This window comes from Apodemus sylvaticus, chromosome 16 (genome assembly GCF_947179515.1).
Source record: "Apodemus sylvaticus chromosome 16, mApoSyl1.1, whole genome shotgun sequence".
Taxonomy (NCBI): Eukaryota; Metazoa; Chordata; class Mammalia; order Rodentia; family Muridae; genus Apodemus; species Apodemus sylvaticus.
Genome location: NC_067487.1, coordinates 80,005,258 through 80,031,245, shown reverse-complemented (window position 1 = coordinate 80,031,245; position 25,988 = coordinate 80,005,258). Strand labels below are relative to the sequence as shown.

At 40.2% G+C, this 25,988-nt stretch overlaps 1 protein-coding gene across 1 annotated transcript in view; it reads right to left on the bottom strand.

Annotated features, from left to right (window-relative positions):
- Adgrv1 (adhesion G protein-coupled receptor V1) overlaps positions 1-25,988 on the bottom strand; it is a 535,393-nt gene that overhangs the window by 502,580 nt on the left and 6,825 nt on the right. Inside the window, exons 3-9 of the mRNA XM_052159654.1 lie at positions 25,000-25,098; positions 22,245-22,494; positions 5,824-6,005; positions 4,373-4,522; positions 3,937-4,032; positions 2,318-2,422; positions 172-285 (exon numbers count right to left, since the gene is read on the bottom strand). Coding sequence (XP_052015614.1) covers positions 172-285; positions 2,318-2,422; positions 3,937-4,032; positions 4,373-4,522; positions 5,824-6,005; positions 22,245-22,494; positions 25,000-25,098 — 996 coding nt within the window. The remainder of the gene's footprint in view (positions 1-171; positions 286-2,317; positions 2,423-3,936; positions 4,033-4,372; positions 4,523-5,823; positions 6,006-22,244; positions 22,495-24,999; positions 25,099-25,988) is intronic.

Genomic DNA, 25,988 nt, shown 5'->3' with positions numbered 1-25,988 from the left:
ACATTCCCAAATAGCAGCTTGCTACTCATAGTTAAAAGAGTCAATGGGTATACATTAATTCTACACCCTTGAATAATTTCAAATAATAAATACAATTCAATATTCAAAAACGTTTCTCTCCAAGTCTTCATCACTGATCCTGCCTCTTCTATGTACTTAGCAGTGCCTGACCTCATCATCAAGTATGGTCAAGTTGTAACTTATAGTTGCTCTGCCGGGTGGAAAGGTGATATTTCCTCTAACTGGATTCAAATCTTCCTCAGGGGGATTTGGGCCACCAGACACCTGAAAAGAAATAAACAGTATCACTACTTATACAAAATATCTAAAAAAAAAAAAAAACAAAAAAAAACAAAAAAAAAAAAAAACAAAGAAAACATTACTGTCGTGTCACTAGCAAAACTCTAAAATATAAAGATATTTCACACAAAACATAGGTACTTGTCTAAGAGACCCCACCTTAGACTTGTCAGGGTCTGTGATGTCATTACACACCTTGACTATAGTTATAGTAAGTTGTGTTTTCTAAGATTTGTGGGTTTTAACTATTATATTAAACCTGGAGAGGGGGGCTGGAGAAATACATCTCTTAAAAAAGATAGCAAAGACAAGTAAATGCCCTGAAGAAATGGTTCCAGCTCCATCACAGGCCATGTGACCTTGGAAAGCTATCTGACCACTGTGTAGCACTTGCTTATCTTTAGAATGAGCCAAAGAGCGTCCGCTTTGCTAGGGTCGGGGGAACGGTGAGCATGTGCAGTCTCACTCACTAAGATGCTCAGCAAGCAGCACAGGCCTTATCTCTGAGGTCCTGAGTATAAATGCTGTAAAGCAAACACCTCCTTAAGGTTTCCTGAATAAAGCTTGCACCAGCCCTGCGTTTTTGTATCTATTGTCTTATGCTATTTTATATTCTTTTTTTAATCTTTGTATGTTTGTGAACTGTGTGTGTGCATGTACACAGGCGTGTTTAGTGCAGGTCCTTGCCTGCGTGCATGTATGCATGCATGTTTAGTGTGGATCCTTGCCTGTGTGCATGTTGCATGTGTGTTTAGTGCAGGTCCTTGCCTGTGTGCATGTATGTATGCATGTTTAGTGTGGATCCTTGCCTGTGTGCATGTTGCATGTGTGTTTAGTGCAGGTCCTTGCCTGTGTACATGTTGCATGTGTGTTTAGTGCAGGTCCTTGCCCGTGTGCATGTATGCATGCATGTTTAGTGTAGATCCTTGACTGTGTGCATGTTGCATGTGTGTTTAGTGCAGGTCCTTGCCCATGTGCATGTATGCAGGCATGTTTTGTGTGGATCCTTGCCTTACAGCTTGTTTCAGACAGTTTGCCTGTTTGCTTCCGGAGCATCTCCTGCCAGCCCTGGAGAGCACTGGGATTTCACACCTGGCCTGTCATGGCATATGATCACTCAATGCAGAGGCTCCTGCTTCCGGAGCATCTCCTGCCAGCCCTGGAGAGCACTGGGATTTCACACCTGGCCTGTCATGGCATATGATCACTCAATGCAGAGGCTCCTGCTTGTATGCCAGCCAAGCGCTTCTCCCCAGATCCCTACTTTGTGTTCGCATACAGTAGAAGAGCACCATCTGGTTTAGACACCCATATCTATTTGTTTATTTATTTATTTATTTAGACACCCATATATCCTATGTCACAGAAAAATTATGTTACAGTCATCCAAATATCAAATCCACTTATGTTACAGTTAATCACTAAAACAGGAATGTATCAAAACTTTCAAACACTCTAAAATTTTAGGTCATGTTTAAGCCATTACAGAGCAGAAAAGTAAATTGAAAGTTTTAGTGTGAACCTCATAATATATCATTGTAAGAAGCAATAAAATATGCCTCCCTACAGTGTGTGTGTAATTCACACTACAGTGTACAACATCCATGAGCCTCCATGACAGAGGTAACTGCTGTTCAGACCATCTATGGGATGTCCTGAAGAAATGGACGAGACAGCATATCAAGTAATGTGAGTGTTCTTAACTGTATACCTTTAAACATGGTTATCATAAAGATTCCAGGGATTTTATATAATTAATGTCGTTAATCTATTTTATTGTTATTATTCTATATCTAAAATGATTCATTAAGTTTCATATAAACTCAATACAGGCAAGCAGCAAAAAAAGTACTTCTCTACTAACCAAAAGGTTATAAAAAGCAGGACTCTTTGTCTTTAAGTAATTTTAAGTCAGTGTAATTTTTATCACCCAGAAGACTTTGATATTTTAAATTGCAGTCATGTGCTATGGATTCTTAACATGGTATTATCTAAAATTATTTCAAAGTAAACTTACATCAAAGGTCACGGTGACCGTTCCATAGGTGCCCTTTTCCCTGATGAGAGTAAGAGATGCAGATGCATTTGTGCTTCGTGGCTCAGTCACTGAGATTGATGAGGGCTATAGGGAAGAGCAAAGACAATCAGGCAATGATCAATCAGAGAGACTGCGCTAGAAACGCTAAATGCCACAGCAAATCGGTTCATATTGTACTCTTACAGTGTGTATTCCTAGGATCAATACACTGTAGATGATTTTTTAAAATGAGGATGTAGAAAAGCAGCATAAAGAAAAACAAAGCCAGCTTCAAGCAGGTTTTCCCAGCCCTGCCAGCAGCTGCTCTGTGGAATCTTGAAGGCTACACAGCAGAAAGATGATAGATTAAAGTGCTCGCCGAGAGCAAGAGGTCACAGAACTTTATTTAGCTCGTGTGGAGTCTGACAGAGAAGGCCGACTAGCACTGTGACCAACCCCAGAGAACAGGACTCATCCCCACAGCCTAGGATGTGCAATGTCAGAAGAGAGGAAGGAAAGACAGGAGAGGAGGTCAATGAAAAGAGAACCAACTTTTAAACAAATCACTATGAGGTTCAGTGGAAAAGCGGAAGTGGGTATGAAGGTGTGGGGAAAGTTACAAGAATGTGTGTAATAATCTCTTCATTCAAGAATCCCTAATTTATGAAATTAATGTCTATGAATAATAGTAGTGTCAGGTTACCAAAAATCTACTATATTTAAGTTAGGAAAACATCCCTCTTAATAAAGGTAACTCAAGCATAAAGACCACATTTTTCTAGAGCTTGCCTTGGTTCAAAGATGACTTTACAGAGCTGTGACATATAATGAACATGAGTCCAGGAGCGTTCGGAAATGGAAAGTGAATAAAAAGCTAAAGATTGTGGTATCAGATTTTTAAATGTCGATTAGCAACAGAATCCAAAAAGACTATCAGAAAGATTATTACAGCGTCCTACTCGGTATCCAAATCCAGTTGTGTTGAAGGCAACCTTTAATTTTAGCTTAAGGAGCTGGAAACATTTTCTCTCCAAGATAAAGACTTGTCTTGTGTATTTGTTTTTAAAAATGAAACCCTCTGAAAACTGGATGGACTAAAAGACCCTGAGGAAAGAGAGGAAATAACCTGGACGGAATTTCAGATGTGTCCACGCTTTAACTGCCATGACATATGAATCGATAAGAATGTCTGAGGCTGGAACTGGTGGAGCCATCACGCCTGCGATCACACATCTTATGTTTACTGCAGGCTTTCTTTCCATATGCTCCCTCCCGACAGTCACTCCAAATGGAGGGTCCAATGGACGAAAGTTCTGGTAAACAGGCTAGACTTCCTGAAGTGGGATTTGAAATTAAAATGGTGGGGGAGGAGCCCAAGAACACACCCGCACAAGAGGCCAGGCAATGGATGACGAACTGTTCAGTGGTCAGAAAGGGTCAGAACCCCTCAGTGAACAGGTGTGTAAATGCACAGAATGCAGAGTAGCTACAGAGTTCACGCCGAGCCTTATTTAAAAATCACAACAGAATAGCACTGGCCAACACCAGGGAAAAGAGGGCAAAAGAAAACTGAATGTAGCATTATCTTGCAGCCATTACAGTCTCCACTGTAACCATACCGTGCTAAAGGAAATAATTCCAAATGCATTGTCATTTGATAGGATTGTCACAGAAGCAGCCCTTGGCCATCCAAGTTTCACATTTGCTGAGGGTTTCTAAAGAGAAAACAAACAAATTAATGCATTAAATATTAGAAGAAAAATACTCTTTCAGCAGGACTTCTATCTTCAATTATTAAAAATATAAATAAACTCTGTCTAAAAATCTATAGGCAGCTGACTGCTTCTGGGGGACAGAAAGATTTTCCTCAGTGATGTATCTACTAGCAAAGAGCACCAGTCTACGAACAGACCCTCAACCACTACTGCATATCTGTCAAAGAGATCTATGGAAAGCACCACGGGACATATGCCCTGCCTTATCACTAACTAAAGAGAGTTTCAAGTGTGAGAAGGTGTTTTATGAACTCAGCGTTAAGGGGAATGAAGAGCTCACCTGTAATGTCAAGTGAAAGGTGAAAGTTTCATCGGGCTCCGGAAGATCATCGTCACACACAGCTATGTACACGGTCCTGTGGGTCACTCCAGCAGGGATAAACGCTGCAGCATATGTATCAAAAAAGTCACCAGTGTCTTCTCCGTGCAACTACCAAAGGCGAAACAGAACAGCCTCATTTAACAGAGCTTATTTAACAGAGCTAAGCAAGCGGAACCAATCCTCATTGCAGCAATCGGGAGAAAGGGCAGAGATCAAATGGCACTGACATTTACAATAGGATTCCCAAAGACCACTGTTTGACAATTGGTAAGACTCATCTTTTGAAGGAATATCACAGAACCATCAAGATTGGGTAAATGTACTTGCAGACAAGGCTGACGACCTGAGGTCCATTTCAGACTCACATGGAGGAAGGAAGGACAAGTTTCTGTACCTTGTCCTCAGACCTCTACCTGTGTGTCCCCAGACATACATACACACATACATACACACATACATAGATACATACATACATACAGACAGACAGACACACACACACACATACATACATACATACATATATACATACATACATACACAGACATACATACATACACACACACACATACATACATACATACATACATATTTTTAAAACAGGGAAAATCACAAGAATAAATCATTACATACAAAATATTTCTTAATAAAATGGAATCAAAGTTAATTGCATACAAAAAAAACCTAAGACTTTGAATGAAAAGTAATTCTAAATGTTTTTCTATCTCTTACGCAGTTTGGTATAGACTACAGCCTAGCAGAACAAACTATGGCTAAAAGTCTTACAAAAGCAAAGTGGGAAGCGGCCTGTAAGACTGAGGAGGGGCTATGATTTTCCCAGTGACTTCAGAAAAATCTCTATCCAAAACCCTCAACCTACAATTGGATTAAAGGGGTGCGCCACCACCGCCCAGCTGATACAAACTATTATAAAGCATCCCATACAAACTTTAAACTTTATATAGTACAGAATTTATGTAATCTACATGAATCTTAATGACATTAGTATACTTCATTTCTTCAACAATGACTCTCTAACTTAACTTAGAGTGGTTTTTTTTCTGTTATTTGTGTCTTTTAAATATTACATATTTTTACCTAAGTCACCAAATGTCTAAAAAAAAAAAAATGATCCTATGATTGGAATTGCCCAAAGTAAAATAGTTCTATTTAGAAGCAAACATATAAATGATTTAAGATAATTAGCCTTTGTCTTGAAACCTGTCAGATATCCATGGCGACACTGGAACATTCTCTGAATCACTAACAGATTTAGATGCAACAGCGCATTCTCCAGATCATTTATCATAATGAAACTCAGACTCTGATCCCCAAACAGTTAAAAATGTCTCTGTTGAGACTAAAATGGTCACATGCATCTGATTAAAAACATGGCTGCAGTCATTTCTTACCGACACAATGGCTGTAACGTTTGCTGGCTCTCCTATCCTCTCAATGACAAGACGAATAACTGTGGTACTTGTCTCATTAACAGAAAATTCTGTCTGTCCAGTGAATCTTATTTCTGCTTCTCCAAATACAAAAGAGACGAACAGGGCTGACAGGTATACTAATGAAAATGAAGCGATCATCCCTAGAGACAGAAAAAGACATAAAGTCACAAAGCTAGCTGGTCTATTCTCCTTAGTTTTGTTCTCAATATTACAAAGAATAAGAAAATAAGCAATTAAGACAGATATTAAGACATCCAACTTGAATGTCTGATGATAGTTATTAAACTAATTTGTTATGTTTTTTTCATTTACTATTTAAAATTACCTTTTTGCATTTATCCTCTTCATCAAGATAGTAATTGTAAACATTACAAAATCTGTTTTTTTTCATTAATTTATTTTTTCTCTTTATATTCCAATATCAGTCCCCCTCCTCTCAGTCCTCTCCTCACAGGGCTCTTCCCCCACTCCCCCTCCTTTTCCCCTCTGGGACTAGCCCCGCCCCCACATGTTGGCCCCGCCCACATTGGTCTGCATGCAGGTCTCCAGCAACTGAAGCAAGCAAAGGTCGTCCCTGTACCTGTTGCACACTCCAGTGGAAGCTGCTCCCCTAACAAGGCCACCTTGTCTGGCCTCAGTGGAGAGAATGCACCTAGTCCTGCAGTGACGGGATGTGCCAGAGCAGGGAAAAAATAATTTCATGACTTATGAAATTGACTTACTGCTGTAGCCACAGACCTCAACCTACATCAGAGAAAGCTTCCTCATGCAACAGATGACAACTGGTCAATATTTAGAGAGTGGAGTCCTCAGCCCCACATGGCGCCTTTATATCACACACACCCCCCACCCAGGCCCCACGAAGCTCACAGATCCCTGGAAAAGAAGGGAAAGAGAGATTGTTTAGGGGACAGCAGTCAGAAGTGGTGGGTAGATCCTAGTGTACAGCGTTTGTCCATAGCTTCGAGTGTCCATAGCTTCGAGTGTCCGGCGATTGTCCATAGCTTCAAGTAGCTTCAAGTAGACGGTGTTTGTCCATAGCTTCAAGTAGACGGTGCTTGTCCAGACCCAACAGGCCAGTTGTACAGATGAACTCAACGTGATTATGAAGTCATTCGTGATAACCTCCTCCAGCTCCAGTCTGATCAAATCCCAGCATGGGGACATCGAGGCTGGCATGAAATCCCAGTTAGTGGAGGAGCTAATGACATGTGATAGCTGCTAAAGGGGGTCAGTCTGTTTTCCTTAATGATGTGACCCCTGGTAGGTCAACCACGCCCCAGGGCAAGCTCCAATCGAGAAGCAATAGGGATAACACATGGTGGGGAACATATGGAAGGAACCGACCATGAATTTAGTGGGTAAGGTGGGGAGGGGACAGAAAGTGGGTCTGAGGGGTGAAGATAAACCAAACACACCATTCAAAATTCTCAGGTAATAAAAGTATTACTCCAAAAAGCTAGAATTTTGAGTGTTTTAAGCATAAAAGAAGATAAATCTGTGATCTGACTTAAACATTATATAATGCATACATACATGTATCAAAACTTCACATGCTATCACATTAGTACAAATTCTTTTATTAAAATATGGAAAACAGTTGTTTTTTAACTTCCTGCACTTACGCTTCCATCCAAGCAGAACCTAGCAGCCCCGCGGAAAAGCTGCCAAGTCCATCTTTCCCAAATAAAGCTGGGGAGAGATGGCTGAAACTAGAGTCTGAACGTGAACTTTAAAATTAACTGACTTCTTGGTTGATGTCTACATTTTCCTTGACTTTTTCCTTTAAAACTTTTTTTAAGTTTTAAAAACAATAATTTGAAGCTACCAATCCTTCTAAAGTGGTAAATTCCAAGACTTAAATTTCTTTCAAGTTTTTCTTAATGGCTAAACTACTAACACTTTTTAGAAAAATGTCAAACTTGCTTTAGAATAAGCAAATTCAGTCAAACGTGTTCGTTTTCCATAACTCCTCTTTCTTTCTTCATACAACAATCCATGTGTTTATGGAACAGAAATGCTGTTCCCACTTTTAACTCTATGAGATGCAAGAGCTTTGAAAAGCACAACCTTGCCTTGGCCCCTTGGAAGCACTGCTGCTTTGTGATGTAGATGTACCTCTAAAAATGAGAGCAATTTATCTCACAGGTCATTAAGATTCCAATGGATCTATGTGAGCAGCCACACGGACATAACAGATTTGTGCATTCTATAGGACAGTGCCCAAAGCAGAGGCACATCACCCACTCCAGGACTCAAACTGCTTTCATTTTTCCTTAGCTGGAAAGCAATGAAATTTTACACATGTGTTATTTCTACACGGCTATATGTGTCTTTATACATAAGGAGTACCAAACGTATAACTCCTTGACATATCTTAAAGTTTAATTGGAATATACCCCATCCAGTATATTCTGACAAACAGTTTCACACGGTTTGGTGATGTCTCACATGCCTCTTAATTGTAAAATCACACAAACGGAGGCACAGTTCAAATGGAGTCCAGGGAACAAACAAGCCAGGGGTCAGAAATGCCAGGGCCCGGGCTTTACCCCATCTCTTTCTAAACTACAGTGAAGCAGAGAAGATCTTTTGTGGATTCAAAGCCAGAAAGAGTTCACACACTAATTCTGACACCTATGAGAAAGAAATGACCAAGAGGTAATAAAATACCAAGGAATGGGAGGGTGAGGATGTGAAAGGAGAGAGTGACTTAGTTCTGCTGTGACATTAAGAGAAACAAACCTCAGTCCTCGAATACGAGCTACCGTAAACCCAAATTGCAGAACTCAAATGGTCATCTGAATGCCAAGGTGGGAAAGGGTGAACGAAAGAAGACAGCATAGGAGATGGCACCACACACCCTGCTTACATCTCCTTTAACTCAACTGCACAGTTCACTGGGTACACTTATAAACACACTGCTCAAACTCTGAGGAACAGGTCTTGGTGGGGCCATGTCAAGCCCACATCTGCAGCTGTAAGTTAACTCCTGAATTTTTCAAGACCACAGATGGGAACCTACTACATGCTTTCACCTTTGTTTCCCTACTTATTCTGGTGCTGTAGTTTAAGATTCCATGCATCTTAAAGGGAAAAAAAAATATAATGACATAATAGTATCACAATAGCAAATATTTATGTATACAACGTTATCTGAGTACTTTATACACATGAATGCATGGAGTTGCCATAATACCTCTATGGGGGTTCAAGAGCCACCAACCTCGTGTTCAATAAGGTTAGCACAGACAGGTTAGCATAGGAAATACACACTGTCACTCAGCTGTGTCGCTAGACAGAGGCTCCTGGCCTCTTATAGTCTTCCCTAAAGGTTACATGTTCCCTTCCCTATAAGAGACTGACCAATGTTTCCAACCATTCAAATACTTGAAAGTCATGTAAAATAACCAAAACTGCCACGACCTTCTAAAGGTTTTCCTCAATTACTCTAAAGAGAATTCAGGGAGTTTATGACACTACAGTCCCACTGACACCTTAAATATTTAACAGCGTCCTTTCATGCAGACACAGACCAGTGAACTCAAATGTTGGGTTCTCACAACCTCCCAGGCAAGGAGAACTCATGTTCTCATGTTTTCATGGAAATTCATTTTAAATTGTTCCCCATCAATGAGTTTTGAGATTATGCAAAAGGAAAAGCAGGCGTGACTGAGAGTGCCTCAAACTGTGTGACATCATTGGTAACTGCATTCTGGATCCTTCCATCTTTCACACTGTAAGAAAGGTTGTTAGGGCAAAGATGAATAGGTATGTTCATAGATAATAACATTGAATAGATGAGAGATGAAACCAAGTCATGAACACGATGCTTCCTTTACAAGCAGGCATAATAAACCCACTAAAGCATGACGCTACACGTTCTAGAGAAACTAAGACCATTCTCTGCTATCATCCTAAAAATCAAATGTATGAAAGTTCCCTTTTTGATTAAACTCAAACCAAGCATTATTTAATGATATTATTCTAAATATGACTAACACTTCGGGTCCCTTCTTCCTTAGATTTGATAAAATTTTTACATGCCCATTAGTTCATTGTATGAAATTCCCAAATAATCAATAGGACTATTGTATGATGTTCTCTAGCTCCAATAGTAATTAAAAAATATATCGAATAAAAAAAATAAAAAAATAGTACTATTATCTTGGGGGGAAATTAGGTAAATTAAAAATATAATATTGGAGATTTGTTATAAAGAAATGGCTAACAAATACATGAAAGATGCAATTTATGTAGTTAAAAATAAAAAATAATTTCTGAGATAAAAATAAAGGGAATTTTCAGCAACATATTGCAGAAAGCACAAAATATGGAATTGATCCACTGTCACAATTGTAAGAGGCTAATTTTAGCCTCACTGGCATGCTCCTATCCCTCCATACAGCACAGCCCTAGAGCATCCAAACCATCTCAGACTGCCTAGTATCTCAACTTTTGCTTGGTATGAGTCAGAGCAAATGTAACTGTTGCTGCCAATAGATTTCTCATCTCTCAACAGAACTCTTGCCGTGTTCAGAGAATGGAGAATTAACACACATTCTTATTTATTTCCCTGATGGTACTACGAAGTTTGTTTTGTTTTAATAACACAGAGTTTCAAAAGCACAGTTTCTTAAATTCTAGCAATCATATGCATTCTACCCAAGCCATCTAATTCTGCAAGAAAAACAGTAAAATTTGAAATATATTTGGGTAGCTGATAAAATATAAACTGAATGCTTTAAGAGATACATTTTACAACTTGCTATAGCATTTGTATTTTGAGAGCCTATTCTAGATTGTATAATCCCTCTGTTAATCACTGAGGACCCAAAGATATTTAAGCATGGTCCTAAGACTCCAAGATACCCACAAGACTAGGCACATGAGCCAGGCACAGAGAACCAAAACAAAAGGGACAGAGTTGGAGAACGTTTGCTCAAGTCCTGGAATGTAGATGCTCTGTGGCAAGTATTGGATTGTGATGTTTGGGGCAAAGGACATGAAGCCAGTTCAGCTGAAGCCGGAGACAGGGTTGGGAGAAAGTAATGCCTTAATAATCAAGATGATCTAGTCTGGTCTCCTAAAGACACGACAGCCTGAAGCATCTCAGGAGATCCGCTGCACACAGGGCAACTGGTAAGAACTCTCCCAAAGAGCCACAGCTGCCACTGGAAGCCTGGTGGACTCGGGACCCATCAGCCCCCCAAACCCCTGTCCCCCGAATTCCATTCCCTTCCAGCCTGTGACTCTTGCTAAGGCAAACTGCCAGAGAGTCTGCTCTCCTGAAGACATCTCAGCCCATGACATCCCAGGAGATCTGCTGCACACAGGGCAACTGGACAACTGATCAACAGCTTGTCTGCTCTCCTAAAGACACCACAGCTTGAAAGCATCCCAGGAGCTCCAAGGCATGCGGGACAACTGATACAATGGACTGAAAGCCTCCCTAGAGAGCAGCTTCTCACAGGACAACAGCTTGGCTGCTCTTCTGAAGACCCAACAGTCTGAAGGCCTCCCAGGAGATCTGCTGCAGCCAGGGCAACAGATGAGCAGCTTCTCTTCCCCTCTGAAGACCCCACAATCAGAAGGTCCCACAAGAGGTCTGCTACAGCCAGGGCCACAGGCCTACCAGGAGACCTGAAGCAACCCAGGGACAAAAGAGGCAGACTCCGGACAGAAACACCCAGACCAGCAAACACCAAGGATACTAGATGGTGAAAGGCAAACACATGACCATAAGCAACAGAAGCCAGTATACTTGGGCATCATCAGAACCCAGTTCTCCCACCACAGGAAGCACCAACACACCTGAAAATCTGGAAGCTGACCTAAAATCCTATCTCATGAAGATGATAGAGTCCTTTAAGGACAATATAAATAACTCACTGAAAGAAATACAGGAAAACACAGGCAAACAGATAGGATTGTTAAAGAGGAAACAAATAAATCCCTTAAATATAGGAAAACACCACAAACAGGTAAAGGAATTGAATGAATAAAGCCGTACAAGACCTAAAAGTGAAAGGAGAAACAATAAAGAAAACACAAATGGGGACAAACTTGGAACTGGAAAACCTAGAAAAGAGGTCAGAAATTACAGATGTAAGTAGCACCAACAGAATACAAGAGATAGAGGAGAGAATCTCAGGTGTAGAAGATACCTTAGATACAAAAGATTGACACAACTGACAGAAAAATTCAAAACATAAAAAACTCCTAATCCAAAACATTCAGGAAATCCAGGACACAATGAGAAAGACCAAATCCAAGAATAATAGGAATAAAGGAGAATGAAGATTCCCAATTCAAAGGACCTGAAAACATCTTAAACAAAATCATAGAAGAAAATGTCCCCAACCTAAAGAAAGAGATGACCATAAAGGTACAAGAAGCCTATAGAACACCAAATAAATGGGACCAAAAATAGAAAATCCCGTCATCACAAAATAATCAAAACACTAAATGCAAAGAACAAAGAAAGATTATTAAAAGCTACAAGGGAAAAGGGCCAAGTAATGTATAAAGGTAAACCTATCAGAATTACATCAGACTTCTCAACAGACACACTAAAAGCCAGAAGAGCCTGGTCAGAGGTCATGCAAACTCTAAGAGAACACAAATGCTAGCCCAGGCTACAATACACAGCAAAACTCTCCATCAACACAGAGGGAGAAAACAAAATAAAAGCAATAAAAAAGCAAATTCAAACAGTATCTTTCTCCCAATCCAGTCCTACAGAGGATTCCAACACAAGTACCTACCCCAAAGAAAAGACAAGATATTAATCATCTCACAACAAAGCCAAAAGGAGAGAAACACATGCACACCTACACAAACATACCAAGCGAGCTGCATCCACCGAGTGAGCTGCATCCGTCCTCCCAGGCACCCATGGAGGGCATTACCGGGCTACTTCCTTTCTCATACCATTTATTTATGGTAGATTGTTTCTACCATCTTTGTTCAGTCCTTTCCTCGCCACCTTAATACATGAGTAACTAGGACACCTGGAAAAACCGAAGGTGTCTCCACGGCATTCGCCAGTGAATTAGTTCCTGGACAGAACCACAGCATCTACTTACTTAATGAGCTTTTGGCATTAATTCTTTCTACTCATGTTTTCCAGTTTCTTTTAGTTTTCAAAGGTTTACAATTTTATGTGAGCACAGTTCATATAACAGACAAAAGTTCTATCCTGGAATAGTTCTACAAACTGGTATTTGCAAATACAACCCCCAAAATGCTCTCCATGAAATACACACTCACACGGAGGGGAGACCTGAAGGAGTGAGGGGGAGGGAGGATAGGAAGGAGGGAGGGAGGGAGGGGGACGGAGGGAGCCAAGGAGGAAGATGGGTTTAAGGATACAGGCCTCTCCTCCACTCTAGCAGCACACACAGTTCTGAGCTTCACTGAGGTCCTGCCTAGTTCACTATCCTACACAGGATGACAGGAATGAGCAGCCATGAGGAATGGAGCTTCAAGAATTCCTCAAGTTGTTTCATCTTCTTATCTTGTTGGATGTGGTGTTCTCTGGGCCACGGTGACAGGTTCAAGAAAATGCTTTCTGTGGGATTCTTTATGCAAGGCCACCCAACGATAGTGGTTTTGCCTATGTTTCCAGAGTTGGCTGTATCCACCCTGGGCAAGGCCTGGTTCATGTTCTTTTTCCCTCTGTGTGTAGAGGGGGAGGGGTTGGGGTCAGGAAGCAGTGTGTCTCTGCCCAGCTCAGCAGCAGCAGCAGCAGCAGATGTGCAGCCCCACTCGGAACTCATGGTCCACCAACAACGATGGCTTTCAGATGATATATGTCCAACTTTATTTCTCAATTAAGATTCTTAGCACATAACACTAAGTGTCACAAACACTGCTGCTGTTAAATGATTGCTCTTGTTATCTAGACTGGTATCTTTCTCCATATAGCTTCTTATTAATGAGCACCTTAGGAAATGTAAGCAGAATATTATATTCTAAAAAAATGAGAATAGTCCCCTAGTTAAACCTCAATAAGTATGCAAAGGTACAGTAGAATGAGAAAATGGGTTTTAAAAAAAAACATAAAGCTCAGATATCATCTGGGACCTATAGAAAAGCATTCCTCATTCCACTAACCTCTCTGATGTCCCCACCAATATATTTTATATTTGCATAAATATTTTACTTTCTTTGTTTTATCAAACTACAAAAACCTCATGAAACTACATACATGTTGGAAAATGCAATTTGAGGTAAGTTAAACCCATATTCCTGGGCCATGGTTGCTTTGAATGGTTCTAGAAGAAATTAACTCTTGATATCTTTAAAAAAGAAACTGAGTAAAACTAAATATAAAGAAGAAAGACTCACAACAACAGTGTACAAATATACATAGGATGAAGTTGGAATTTCTGGTTTTCTTGGAGACTCAGTTGGTCATTTGATGTTTTTCTGGAAGCTGTCTTCCAGAACAACATCCCTAACTGAGATCCCTAATGAGAGGACATCCCTAAATCAGAGGACATTTTCCTGAAGCAGACACATGAGAGGATGTTCTGCTGGTGGTGTGATTCTGGAAGCTGCTGGGGAAAGGGCGTATAATGTTTTGCTGGAGAGGATGCTTGCGAGGACAGGTGATGTTTGGAAAGAGTATAAGTAGAACCCAACAGTTGACAATGCTCTGGCATTGGTTCACCTTGCTGGTCTTCAATGGGCTTTACTAACACTGGTCTTCCCTGACAATGCTCTGGCATTGGTTTGCCTTGCTGGTCTTCAATGGGCTTTACTAACACTGGTCTTCCCTGACAATGCTCTGGCATTAGTTCACCTTGCTTTCTTCTTTGATCTTCACTTGTCATGACTTCATAGAGAGAAATGCACAGAAGACCCTCTGGTGGTGTTCTGATTGCTTCTTGCTGCTTTCTCGGATTCAGATTGGCAGGCCCCATGGATTCTTCGGAATCAAACTGCTGCTGCTGATTCGTGTTTGGTGTTTGGCAGTGGCCTGGACTGCTGACAGTGAAGACTGGAATCACCCCCAAAGAACTACTTCTAAACATGTCCGTGTCCCCCTTGTCCTGTTAGCAGTCTTCCTCCTACCTTTGGTCAGTGGGCTATAAGTGAAGTTGAATCATTTAAGAACCTTTATTAAGGTAGGTTTTGAAAACTATAGACCTACAATGAAAACTCAATTAATTTTATAATAATCGATTTCTATTTTAAAAATGTGCTGAGGATGTAGTGCAGTGTTCCACCCTAACGCTAACCCTACCCTTGCATGCCTTGCATGCCCAAAGTCCTGGGTTTGATCCTTGGCGTTAGAGAATGAAAGAAAGTTGTCTTTCATCATGTTGAAAGCTAACTCTGCCTTTTCCAGTGTTCAGATAAAGCAACTGTACAAAATTTACAAATGATAAAACTGAAAAAAACTAAACAATAGGAGTGCGTTCAAAGGGGTGTGTGGTGCTTTCAGCTTCAGCCTCTGTCATCAGGGACAAGCATCTTCCCACAGGTGATCACCAGGTAATTAGTACTGAAAATATGATCCCAATGGAGCAAGGCTTTCACGTTTAGAATTACTTCAATTCTATTAGCTTTACTGAGGGGCGCTCTAAAACTATAGAATTACTCCTGTCGAACAAAAGCAGTTCCATCATCCAGCTCATCAATTATTTAGCATTTAAGAATTCTTAATCTCAGTTGTTTGTATTTAACAAGTATTTAAAAAAATAGTTTTTTTTCCTTTTTGTAATACCACTATTGAACCTAACGTTGCAGTTTCCAAAGAAAAACATCATGGCAGATACTTTCAATATCATGAGGGGCACAGGTACAACCAAAGTTTAAAGAAACACACTCTGTTTAATTAAGCCTTGCTCACTACTGAGAAAAAGATCTCAGACTTAGAGACACTTGGTGGAAACTTGAAATTTTTTGCTAAGGTAAAGGCACAAATAAGTTTTGCCTGAAGTAACAGATGCTCAGTAGGTCACAGATATTAGGGGGTAGTACCACATTAACCAGTTTAACCCCAGAAAGCTTCACACTGATTTCACGTCTGCCTCCCACATACTCTTGAAATAATATTAACAGAGAGCTACCTCATTGGGTAATAAACCCCTCAAAATGACTTCATTTCATGTGAGTCACGTTTGTAAACTTCTGCTCACTGAACTTTAAGATGTTTTTTTCCAAAAAGAAGCCATGACCAGCAAATTACCTCAGGACACAGATAACTCTTTGATCTTCCAACCGCCACCTGAACCACCTGGTTTGTTCTAGACTTCATTCTGGACCAAACTACCACCTGGTTTGGTCTAGACTGAAGTAGTAATACTTTTTACTAAAATAAGTGAAACTGTGGTTCAAATATATTCACTTTAAATCCTGGGTCTGTGCTTCTGGATTCTAACTTCATTCCACAGTATTTAAGATTAACATTCTGCAATAATTCCCTATGTGCCCATTGGCATGAATCCCTAAGATGCAAAAGAAAAGGCCATTTACCCTGCTCCTAACTGGGCCGCGTCTGCCCACTGTGGAAGAACCTTCTGCGGAGCATCAACTCTAGAGCTACATGAAGCTAGAGGCTCGTGGCCTTCAATTGTGCTTTCTCTATCCCACTGCTGCAAAGGGGAGGATAAAGATCTCAGTACTCCATGTATTTTGAGGCAAGATCAGAAGCAGTGAGGTAAATGCAGGTTTTGTCCACGAAGTGAGAAATCTGACTGTTTGATGGGAACTGTCAAGGCAGCAGCCAACGGCTGTCAACAGCTTTGCCACTAGGCTGGAAGAAAAACTGGGGACGCTTTATTCTTTTGAAAATTAAGGACCAAGTGTTTAAGACCTCATGAACTACCATTAGATGGCACCACTCCATCTTCCAAAACAAACTAACTTCTGGCCTTAAGAATCTAAAGTTTTCCACCTATAACTCTTCATAAACAGTAATCCGATAATTTCACATACATTTTGATTTTTTTTCTGGAAATGAGGTCGTTCAGCACAGTTCTAATCAGTGCCAGTGAAATAAAACTTGTGTTTCTCCCCTGAGATCCAATACGTCTACATAGAAAAGTGACTTCTTCCTGAAATTCTTCTGGAGTCTCTTCTGCATCTAGTTGTTGGAAATACTCCAGTTCTACTTAGAAATAGACCTGTGTTTCCTGGAGAGCTTGATTGTGCTTACCGAAGGTAAAGAAAAGAAAAACATGGTGAACTTGGAGGCTTCAACCCAAAGGAATACATTTTAGTACAGATTGTGTCTATAAAAAAGATCACAGAAGGTCACTTTTGGCAAGAATTGAAAGGTGAAATCAGGCCCTGGACAGATGGTTAGCAGTGAAGAATAACTGTATGCTAATCCACCAGAGACTCCAAGCTGAGTTCCCAGTACCCGTGTCACACAGCTCACAACGGTCTATAACCTCGGCTCCAAGAGACCTTCTTCTGGTCTCTGTCTACACACACAAACACACACACACACACACACACACACACATGCACACACATTCACACGTGCAGGAACATGCAAAAAAAAAATAATAAATCATTTTGAAAAATATGAAATCACCTCTTTTAAAATAGACTCCCAAGTTCAAGACCAGCCTGGTCTACAGAACGAGTTCCAGAACACCAGAACTACAGAGAAAGCCTATATCAAAAAGAAAAAAGAAAAAAGACTCTCAGGCTATTTTTTATTCATCAGGCCTATGACAGTCGAGGTCCAAATTTCTTCACAGTGTCACAGGGCACACCGTTATTTTGGCAGAGAATTTTCTCTCGCTGTAGCCTCCCAATGTCTCCTCAGACCAGGTTCACATAGAAAGGTACAATTATTTTTTATAGACATCCATGCACACACACACACACACACACACACACACACATACACATACACTAGCAGCTCACAAGCTGCTATCACTATCCTTCATCGTCCCAGAATTTTGATTTTACAGAACAGTGGAAAGCGTTGTTGGCAGGGCTCAGAAGGCATCCTACCACAGATACCATGAAGCCTCTCTGGAACACTGAGGGCTCCTGGGGTGTTGGTCCTTAGAGACCTTCTAAATAGGACGTAGTGATGAAACCCAGAGCCAGCCTTGATTTCTAATGCAGTCTTTGCATATCCCCAGTTTGGACACATGCTGGACCATAAGTTGCATCAAAACCAATCACAAAGAGTAGCTGCAACACCAGGAAACCAGGACAGTCATGGGGGGTGAGGGGGCATCCTCACCCTGCAAACTATGTAGTCAGGTTTCAGACCTTCAGTTTCCAGAGTCAAGAGACCAAATGCAAAGAGCACTGCATCCTACACTATCCTGACTCAGGACACTCATCATAGCAACATCACAATAAACAGAAGCTTGGGGTAAATGGGGAGCATGGGGAACCCACAAATCTGACAGCAGGGGAACCAATGCAAGCCTGTGTTTCAAACAATAGTATAATAGAGATTGTTATAGATGTGCATCAGCACCCTGACCTCAGATCAGTGTGTGGAGTGCACCCCAGCAGGCACAGACACAGGTGAAGAATAGCTTGGAGACACTGGGCATACCCACGTCCCTGCTGCATCCATCTTGGCTGTCCTAGTTTGTGTTGTGTTGCTATGATAAAACACTGACTAAAACTTTCTTGGAAGAAAGAAGTTTATTTTAGCTTACAGTTTATAATCCATCATCAAAAAAAGCCAAGACAGGAAACCAAGGCAGGAACCTGGAGGCAGGCACCTGGAGGCAGGAGCTACAGCAGATGACGGCAGAACCCTGCTTACTGACCTGCTTCCAGGCATAGAATCAGCTACCTTTCTATACAGCCCAGGCTTAACCATCTAGAAATGTCGGTGCTGGTGGCGTGCTAAACCCTGCCATAGCAATTATCAAGAAAATGCCCTGCAGAGATTCTGACAGCAAATCCGATGAAGACGTTTCCTTTATTGAGGTTCCCTCTTGTAAAGAGTGTCAAGAAGATAACCAAACTTAACTGCCAATGGCCAAGAGGAAAAAACAAACTTGCCAGTATTAGGAACTACAGTCTGTATCTATCTGCGTGTGCCTCTTCCAGGGCTCCAGCAAAAGTGGGTATTGAAAAACAAAAGTGAACCAGGATTTCCAAGGCAAACCACTAGCAAATACAATGTGCTCAAACTCAACCATCATCTTACAAGGAACTGGTTTGTTTTTACCTTAATTTTCAAAATAAATGTTTGTTAGTCATTTTTAAAATAAAACAAGAAAGAATATGTAACACAATTTGAATATAGAATTTTATTCAGATTTTATAAGGCTTTGTGTACTTTCCCTCTCTTCCAGGATATATTTGAATATATTAGATATTATTTGAATATATTAGATATATTAGAAATATACATATATACATATATATACATATATATACATATATATATATATATACATATATATACATATATATATATATAAATAAGAAAACAGGTCTTGTGTATTCTTAGATACCTAAGGTTATGACAGTTTCTCAGATTTTTCTTATGACATTGTCATTTTTGTGGCATTCTGTCTAGGTATTTGTAGCATGTATCTCAACTGGAATTTCTCTGATGCTTTTCTCAAATTAGACTGGAGTTTGGGTTTTGGGAGAAGGCAATAGGCTGGTGAAACTGTCACTCATCATCCTACCAATGGTTCATGCCATCCACATGAAGATGGTGCTGAGCCCAATCAGTGAGTTGAAAGTTTTCGGGTCTCCACTGCCAACATTCATTTTTCTTTGTTCCTCTATACCATAGAAGGAAGCCCTTAAGGACAATGCCTTTCTTCCATAATCACCTTAAAAATCCTAGCTATTTTCTTTTAAATAAGTCAAGACCATGTATTCCATGCATTTATTAAAAACCATACCAGATGCTTTGAGGTTGTATTCCAATATATATGACTGCATAGTGGCGTCTAATCTGAAGATGCAGGGGATGCAGAGAAACCTAGCAGAATACAGGATCATGATCACATGTTCATAAAAATATGTTGCTAAAGGTTGCCAATTGCAGATTTGCCAACTTTTGTTGTTGTTCTTCAAATTCTCTTGAGCCCTGTATGCCAAGCCTCCTTGTTTCTTCTAATTGTCCCTTGGTTACAGGTTCTGGGAGAAATCGATGCTTCTTACTGTCCATCCATCCTCAATATCCCGTATCTACAGTAACTGCTCAATCAGGTTTCTGAAGCAATTGTAAAACCTCTAACAACATCATCTATTGCCTTCTAACCTCTGCATTGTTCCCCACAAGATCAAACAGGCTGTTGGTTTGAACCAGTTTCCATGCTGAAGACCTAACTGAATGGTAGAACTCTGTAGTGACCTGTGACCTTGGCTGAAGGCTCCGGGACCCAGGTTTCTCCTTCCCTATCTGTACCCTGCTGATGTTGCCCAGATATTTTGGTCTTCAACTGAGTCAGAAGTCCATGGTTTTGTTCCTTTGTTCTCTTTTCTTAATCAATGATCGATTCTCAGTTCAGTCCAATTTATTGTAATACTTGCAAGTTTTATAAATCATGAAGTTATATACTCTTCATTATTCTTTGCCTACTAAAAATCTGATTTTATTCCATATATGGCTGTGGATTATCTCTATTTTGGACAAACACAGCTCCTGATCGTATGATATCCTAAAAATGTAAATTTGTTATGAAAAAGGACTGTTAGAAGAATTGTGTTTTCCCTTATTCCCAAGTTGGGTTTTGTTGTTGTTTGTTGTTTGTTCATTTGTTTATTTGTTTTTTAAATTCTTTTTCTATTTTCAGTAAAAAGTGGTCTTTTATTTACTATTTTGGACATCTCTTCCATTTTTATATAATGTGAACTTAACAATGAAATTATTAAAAGAACTTTTGTTCTTTTCCTTTGTTGTTTTGTTGAAGTAAAACAATTTCTTGAATCATCTGCACTGGCTGCCTGTGATGCCCATGTGATCTGGTAGTGCACTAGGCCAAGTGCTGGTTCGCGCAGCACAGCACCTTCTGTCATCGGGAGGTGCCATCCTCGAACACTGCCTGCTTAGACAGGCAGTCCCTTTAGTTAATTTCCAACTTCACAGTGCACCAGGACAACAAAATCCTGTTAAAACAGAGCCTCAAAGTGAACTAAATATGTCTGAACACCATCAATTCCCGGGGTGACTTCTACAACCTCAACAAGTTTAAAACTGATAAAAGCCAAGTGTAGACTACAGACATTTGCACCCAGGAGGTCTGAGGCACTGACCACAACAAACCCTTTACGGCTCCGCCATCTGTCTCTCACACTGAGCAACTGAGAGACGACTGCCGTCTCAGCTCAGCGCTGCAACACTCGTCCAGCACATCTGTCTCTGTGAAGAATGACCTCAGGCTTCCCAACTCCAGAGCAGCTGGTAGACAGACAGACAGACAGAGACAGAGAGACAAAGAGAGACAGAGAGAGGAGAATGAAAAAATGTCAGGGACTGGAGAATGACTCAGTGCTTGTGAACACTTGTTAGTCTTCAGGGGAACTGAGTTTAGTTCACAACACCTATATCAGGTGGCTTACAATAGCCTGTTGCTCCAGCAGATCTGTTACCCTCTTCTGCCCTGCACACACACACACACTCACACGCACACACACACACTCACACACACATACACACACACGCACACACACACGCGCGCACACACACACACACTCACACACACACATGCACACACACACACACACGGACACGCACACACACGCACACACACGCACACGCGCGCACTCAATCAGTGATTCCTGGAAGTTAAGCCCTGTGTAAAGTGTTGCATTCCTTATTTCATCAAATCTTCATGACTACCTTTTTCTAGACAGTTTTCTGTTAATTTTTTTATTGCTTGAGAATTTCATACATTCATGTAATGTGCTTTGATCAAATCTACTGCCCCTTCCCGTTGCTCTCCTATGGCCCATGAAACCACATTCCTCCCTAAGAAACTAATCAGCTGACGGCTGCTGAGGAAGTCCATTTTGTTCATGGATATAACCCACTAAAACGCTACTCATGGACCAACAGATGAGCGACCTACACCCATGCATCTACAAGCTGCAGTGCGATAAAAACTGACAGTTAATTCTGTATTCATTATTAGACCTCCATGGTCTATAATCCATGGGGCCCATTTAACAACTGTTCCACCATTTTTCAATGAAATTAAATACTCAGGATGCCATGTACCATGCTGACAGGAAATCCCAATTTTCTCCTTGAAGTTCCCCCACTTACACGCTGTGCAATTCCAGAGGTCTCTGCATCCCTACAGCAGGTTGAAAGCTGCCCTTCGCCACCTGCCCAGGCTTGCCGCTGTGGGCTGTGGCTGGCCTCCCTCACTGTGCCCAGCTGCTGCTGGCACAGTTAAGAGTGGGCCTCCCACTCCACTGTCTGCGCCCCTTCTCTAGGGCCACCATCAGGCCCCCGGGCCCATAAACGGCCCCTATCCCACGCACAGCAGTTCCACTGAGTTTAAAGAAAAGCTGAGTGGGAGCTGTGGGTGGGACTGCTGTGTCTGGCGCTTCGGACATCCACGCATTATTCAAGAGCATTGAGAACACACGCTCTCCGGGACCGGCCTGCTGCTGTCCAAAGCCTGAAAAGACTGTAGGAAACATGACTAGATTCAAGATCTGGAAACAGAATCTCATCTTTAACGAGTTCTGTCTCAATAAAAAAAGTAACTTGTCTATGGATCAATTTTCACTTTCCAGTTACTCTTCCTGCACTAACGTGTGAACAGTTACAAGAAAATGAATCGTCTAACAAGACATTTGAGAAAACAATGTTCATTTTTTTTTCACTGCCTCAGAATATCCATCATATTCACTGTCGACTTGTAAGCTTTCAAACTGAGAGACTTTATTCTCCTGTACCCAAAAATGTCCTTTTTCCTACCTCCAAAGGATACCTCCAAAACTGGAATTCCTACAAGCTTTCCAATGAAGAATCTATTGCCTGCATTTGTGAGCCTGCTTTCACATTGAGATATTGTTTCTACTACTCTTATCCTGTCTTGTCTCTGTGCTCTCTCTCCCCCTTTCTCTCTTTCTCTCTTTGTGTGGTGTGTGTGTGTGTGTGTGTGCTTGTGGAGTATGTGAGAACTGATTCCACAAAGTTGTGCATTATTTTCTGCACAACCATATATCATGTACACATACACACAATTAATAATTACAAAATAAATGGTAGAAATAGGAATAGTAGTAATAATACTAAATATTTTTAAGCTTTTTCCAATGTCATGTTTTAGTTTTCGTTCAGTCTTCTGCCCTGAGCTTAGTCTTATTCTAAATCAATAATCAATGATTTTTGTTTCAAAGAAAAAGAATATATTACACATGGAATTACTTGTTTGAGTTCACCCTGCCGAGATTAAATCTTAGCCAGTGGATAAACATCTCTAAGTCTTCCTTGTGCTTCTAATGCTCTTTCCTCATCAGAAAATGCGGAATTAAATCTACTATTGAAACAATATGCTTCTAACAATATGCTTCTAACAATGTTAGCACAATACCTAAGACACCTGCCCATCAATGCATACAAATCATAAAAATTATAATAATAAGCTACCCTCTCCACGGGTGCTTCCAGAAGCAAGACATTATACATTTTGAGCAAATGAAATTAGAACTCACTGCAAACGCTGAGAAAAGGTTCACTACCAACTCCAGAGACTAATCCGGAGGCCCTAGCAGTTAGCCTCTCCTTTGGCCAACCTGTAGTTGGGCACTTTGTTTTGTTTTGTTTAAAACTCTGCAGTTCAAGGTGAGAAATTTATTCTGTCAGTAATCTGTTAGCATGAGTACATAATCCTTTTGCAGCTATACTTTCATAAGTAAATTACTATATGAAGTCACTGAAATTATTTTAAATATAGGCAAGGGATGATTGATAGCAAGGGCAATAAGGAGAATGACTAAATGCTCATAATATGATACCATTCTTATTTAAAGAGATAATCACACAGATGCCAGCTTCTCAATAGCAGTATATAAGTGGAAATATGACAGACATAATTGGGTAAATTGTTAAAATAACAAGCTATATCTATGTGGCTTATTGCCAAGTTTTAAAGAATAGTTAAGTTTTTATTTCTTTTATAAATTTTATATGTGTTTTGTCTGCATGACATATCTGCGCACCACACATGTGTGTGCCTGATATTCGCAAAGGCCACACAGTGACATTATACCAACTTCTCTGACTTCATTTTCTCTCCTAATAATTGACACTTCCATCCTTCCTGAAACTTGGGCTAAATTACTCTCTTTTTTGTTCAAATATTAACGTTAGTTATGAGAGTACATTTTTGTTTGAGTTGGAGCATGTGCATATGTGTGTGGTCGCCCACAGGGACCAGAAAAGGACACTGGATCTCGGGAGCTGAAGACCCACCTCTCCATGTGAGTGCTGGAAAACCAGAACAGTTACAAATATTGAAGAAAAAAGTGTTTGTCATTTTTCTCTGAGGGCTTGGAACCATTAAAGATAATAACTGACTAAGGTAACAACACCATCTTGTCCTGACTCTATTTTGTGTCAACATAGACATGTCCCAGCCACTACCCCCACAGCAGCCACATCTGCCTTGGCAACATATTTGAGATTGCCTGTGACCCTAGTCCAGATGTATTAAAGAGAATAATTAATGTTGGTGTAAATATAAACTAAAAATAACTGATAAACATATAAATCAAAATTAGTTGTCACGTTATGTCTGAAGTAACTACTATGTTCACCAAAACTGATAGTGCAGGTTATTCTGACTTTCACCTAAGAATTGAGTAATTTCTCACATTGGTAATTTTAATAATACATCCTCCTTTTTCTTCATCTAAATCTAGTTCCACTGCTAGGTAGCTAACATGAATTGACTTACTTGAACTTCTCTTGAAATGTAGACTCTCTCATTTCATGGTCACCCAATTTCATATATCTCCTCTTCTAAATTGCATTACTAGAACTTCAGAATATAAATATATATATATATATATATATATATATATATATATATATATATATATATATATATGACAGCAATACAGCAATCAGCAATGGCCTAAAGAACCAGTTATCATTTGCTTCTCGGGGCTCATTTTTTGACTCCTGGTTACCACAGTCCTGTCCCTTCTCACCTGCCCAGTGCCAGGCTCACTCACCAGGTGCCAGGCCTCCTTTCCTTCATCCTTCCTTCTGACACCAATGATAGGCTGATCTCCCCATTCACACTCACTCTGTTTTAACAGAGTTTTCAAATCTACATTTCAAGCTTAAATTCTCCAATTCTCCAATTCCTTCTGACTCAGGTCGCCAAAAGAATATTTGCTATCTCAGTTAGAAAAACATTTTAATCTAATCATTATTTTCTGAATATTATGACATATTTATATAGATTCAATATTAAAACTTTAGAAAAATGTTCTTATTTTCATTCATCCACTGTTTTCTCCCCTATGGAAAATGATTCTTCATAGACAGACTTCTGAAGTGTTAATATAATTGTGTATTGCATGAGCATGTGTGTCATCAAACAACATACATGCATACACACACACACACATACACACACACACACACACACAAAACCAAGAAAACAAAAACAAGGGCATATGTTCATGGATAGGTAGGTTTAACGTGGTAAAAATGGCCATCTTACCAAAAGCAATCTACAGAATCAATACAATCCCCTTCAAAATTCCAAAACAATTCTTCAAAGAACAATTCTCCACTTCATATGGAAAAACAAAAAACCCAGGATAGCCAAAACAATCCTGAACAATAAAAGAACTTCAGGAGGAATCACCATCCCTAACATCAAGCTGTACTACAGAGCAATAGTAATGAAAAACTGCATGGTATTGGAACAGTGACAGACATATTGATCAATGAAATCAAATTGAAGACCCAAAAAGAAACCTACATACCAATGGACACTTGGTTTTTGATAAAGAGGCCAAAACCATAAAATGGAGAAAAGAAAAATCAGGTCCAAGTGGACCAAGGTCCTCAACATAAAACCAGATGCACCAAATCTCATAGAAGAGATAGTGGGAAATAGCTGTGAAAGCATTGGTAAAGAAGAAAATTTCTTGAACAGAAAACCAATAGCTCAGACTCTTAGATC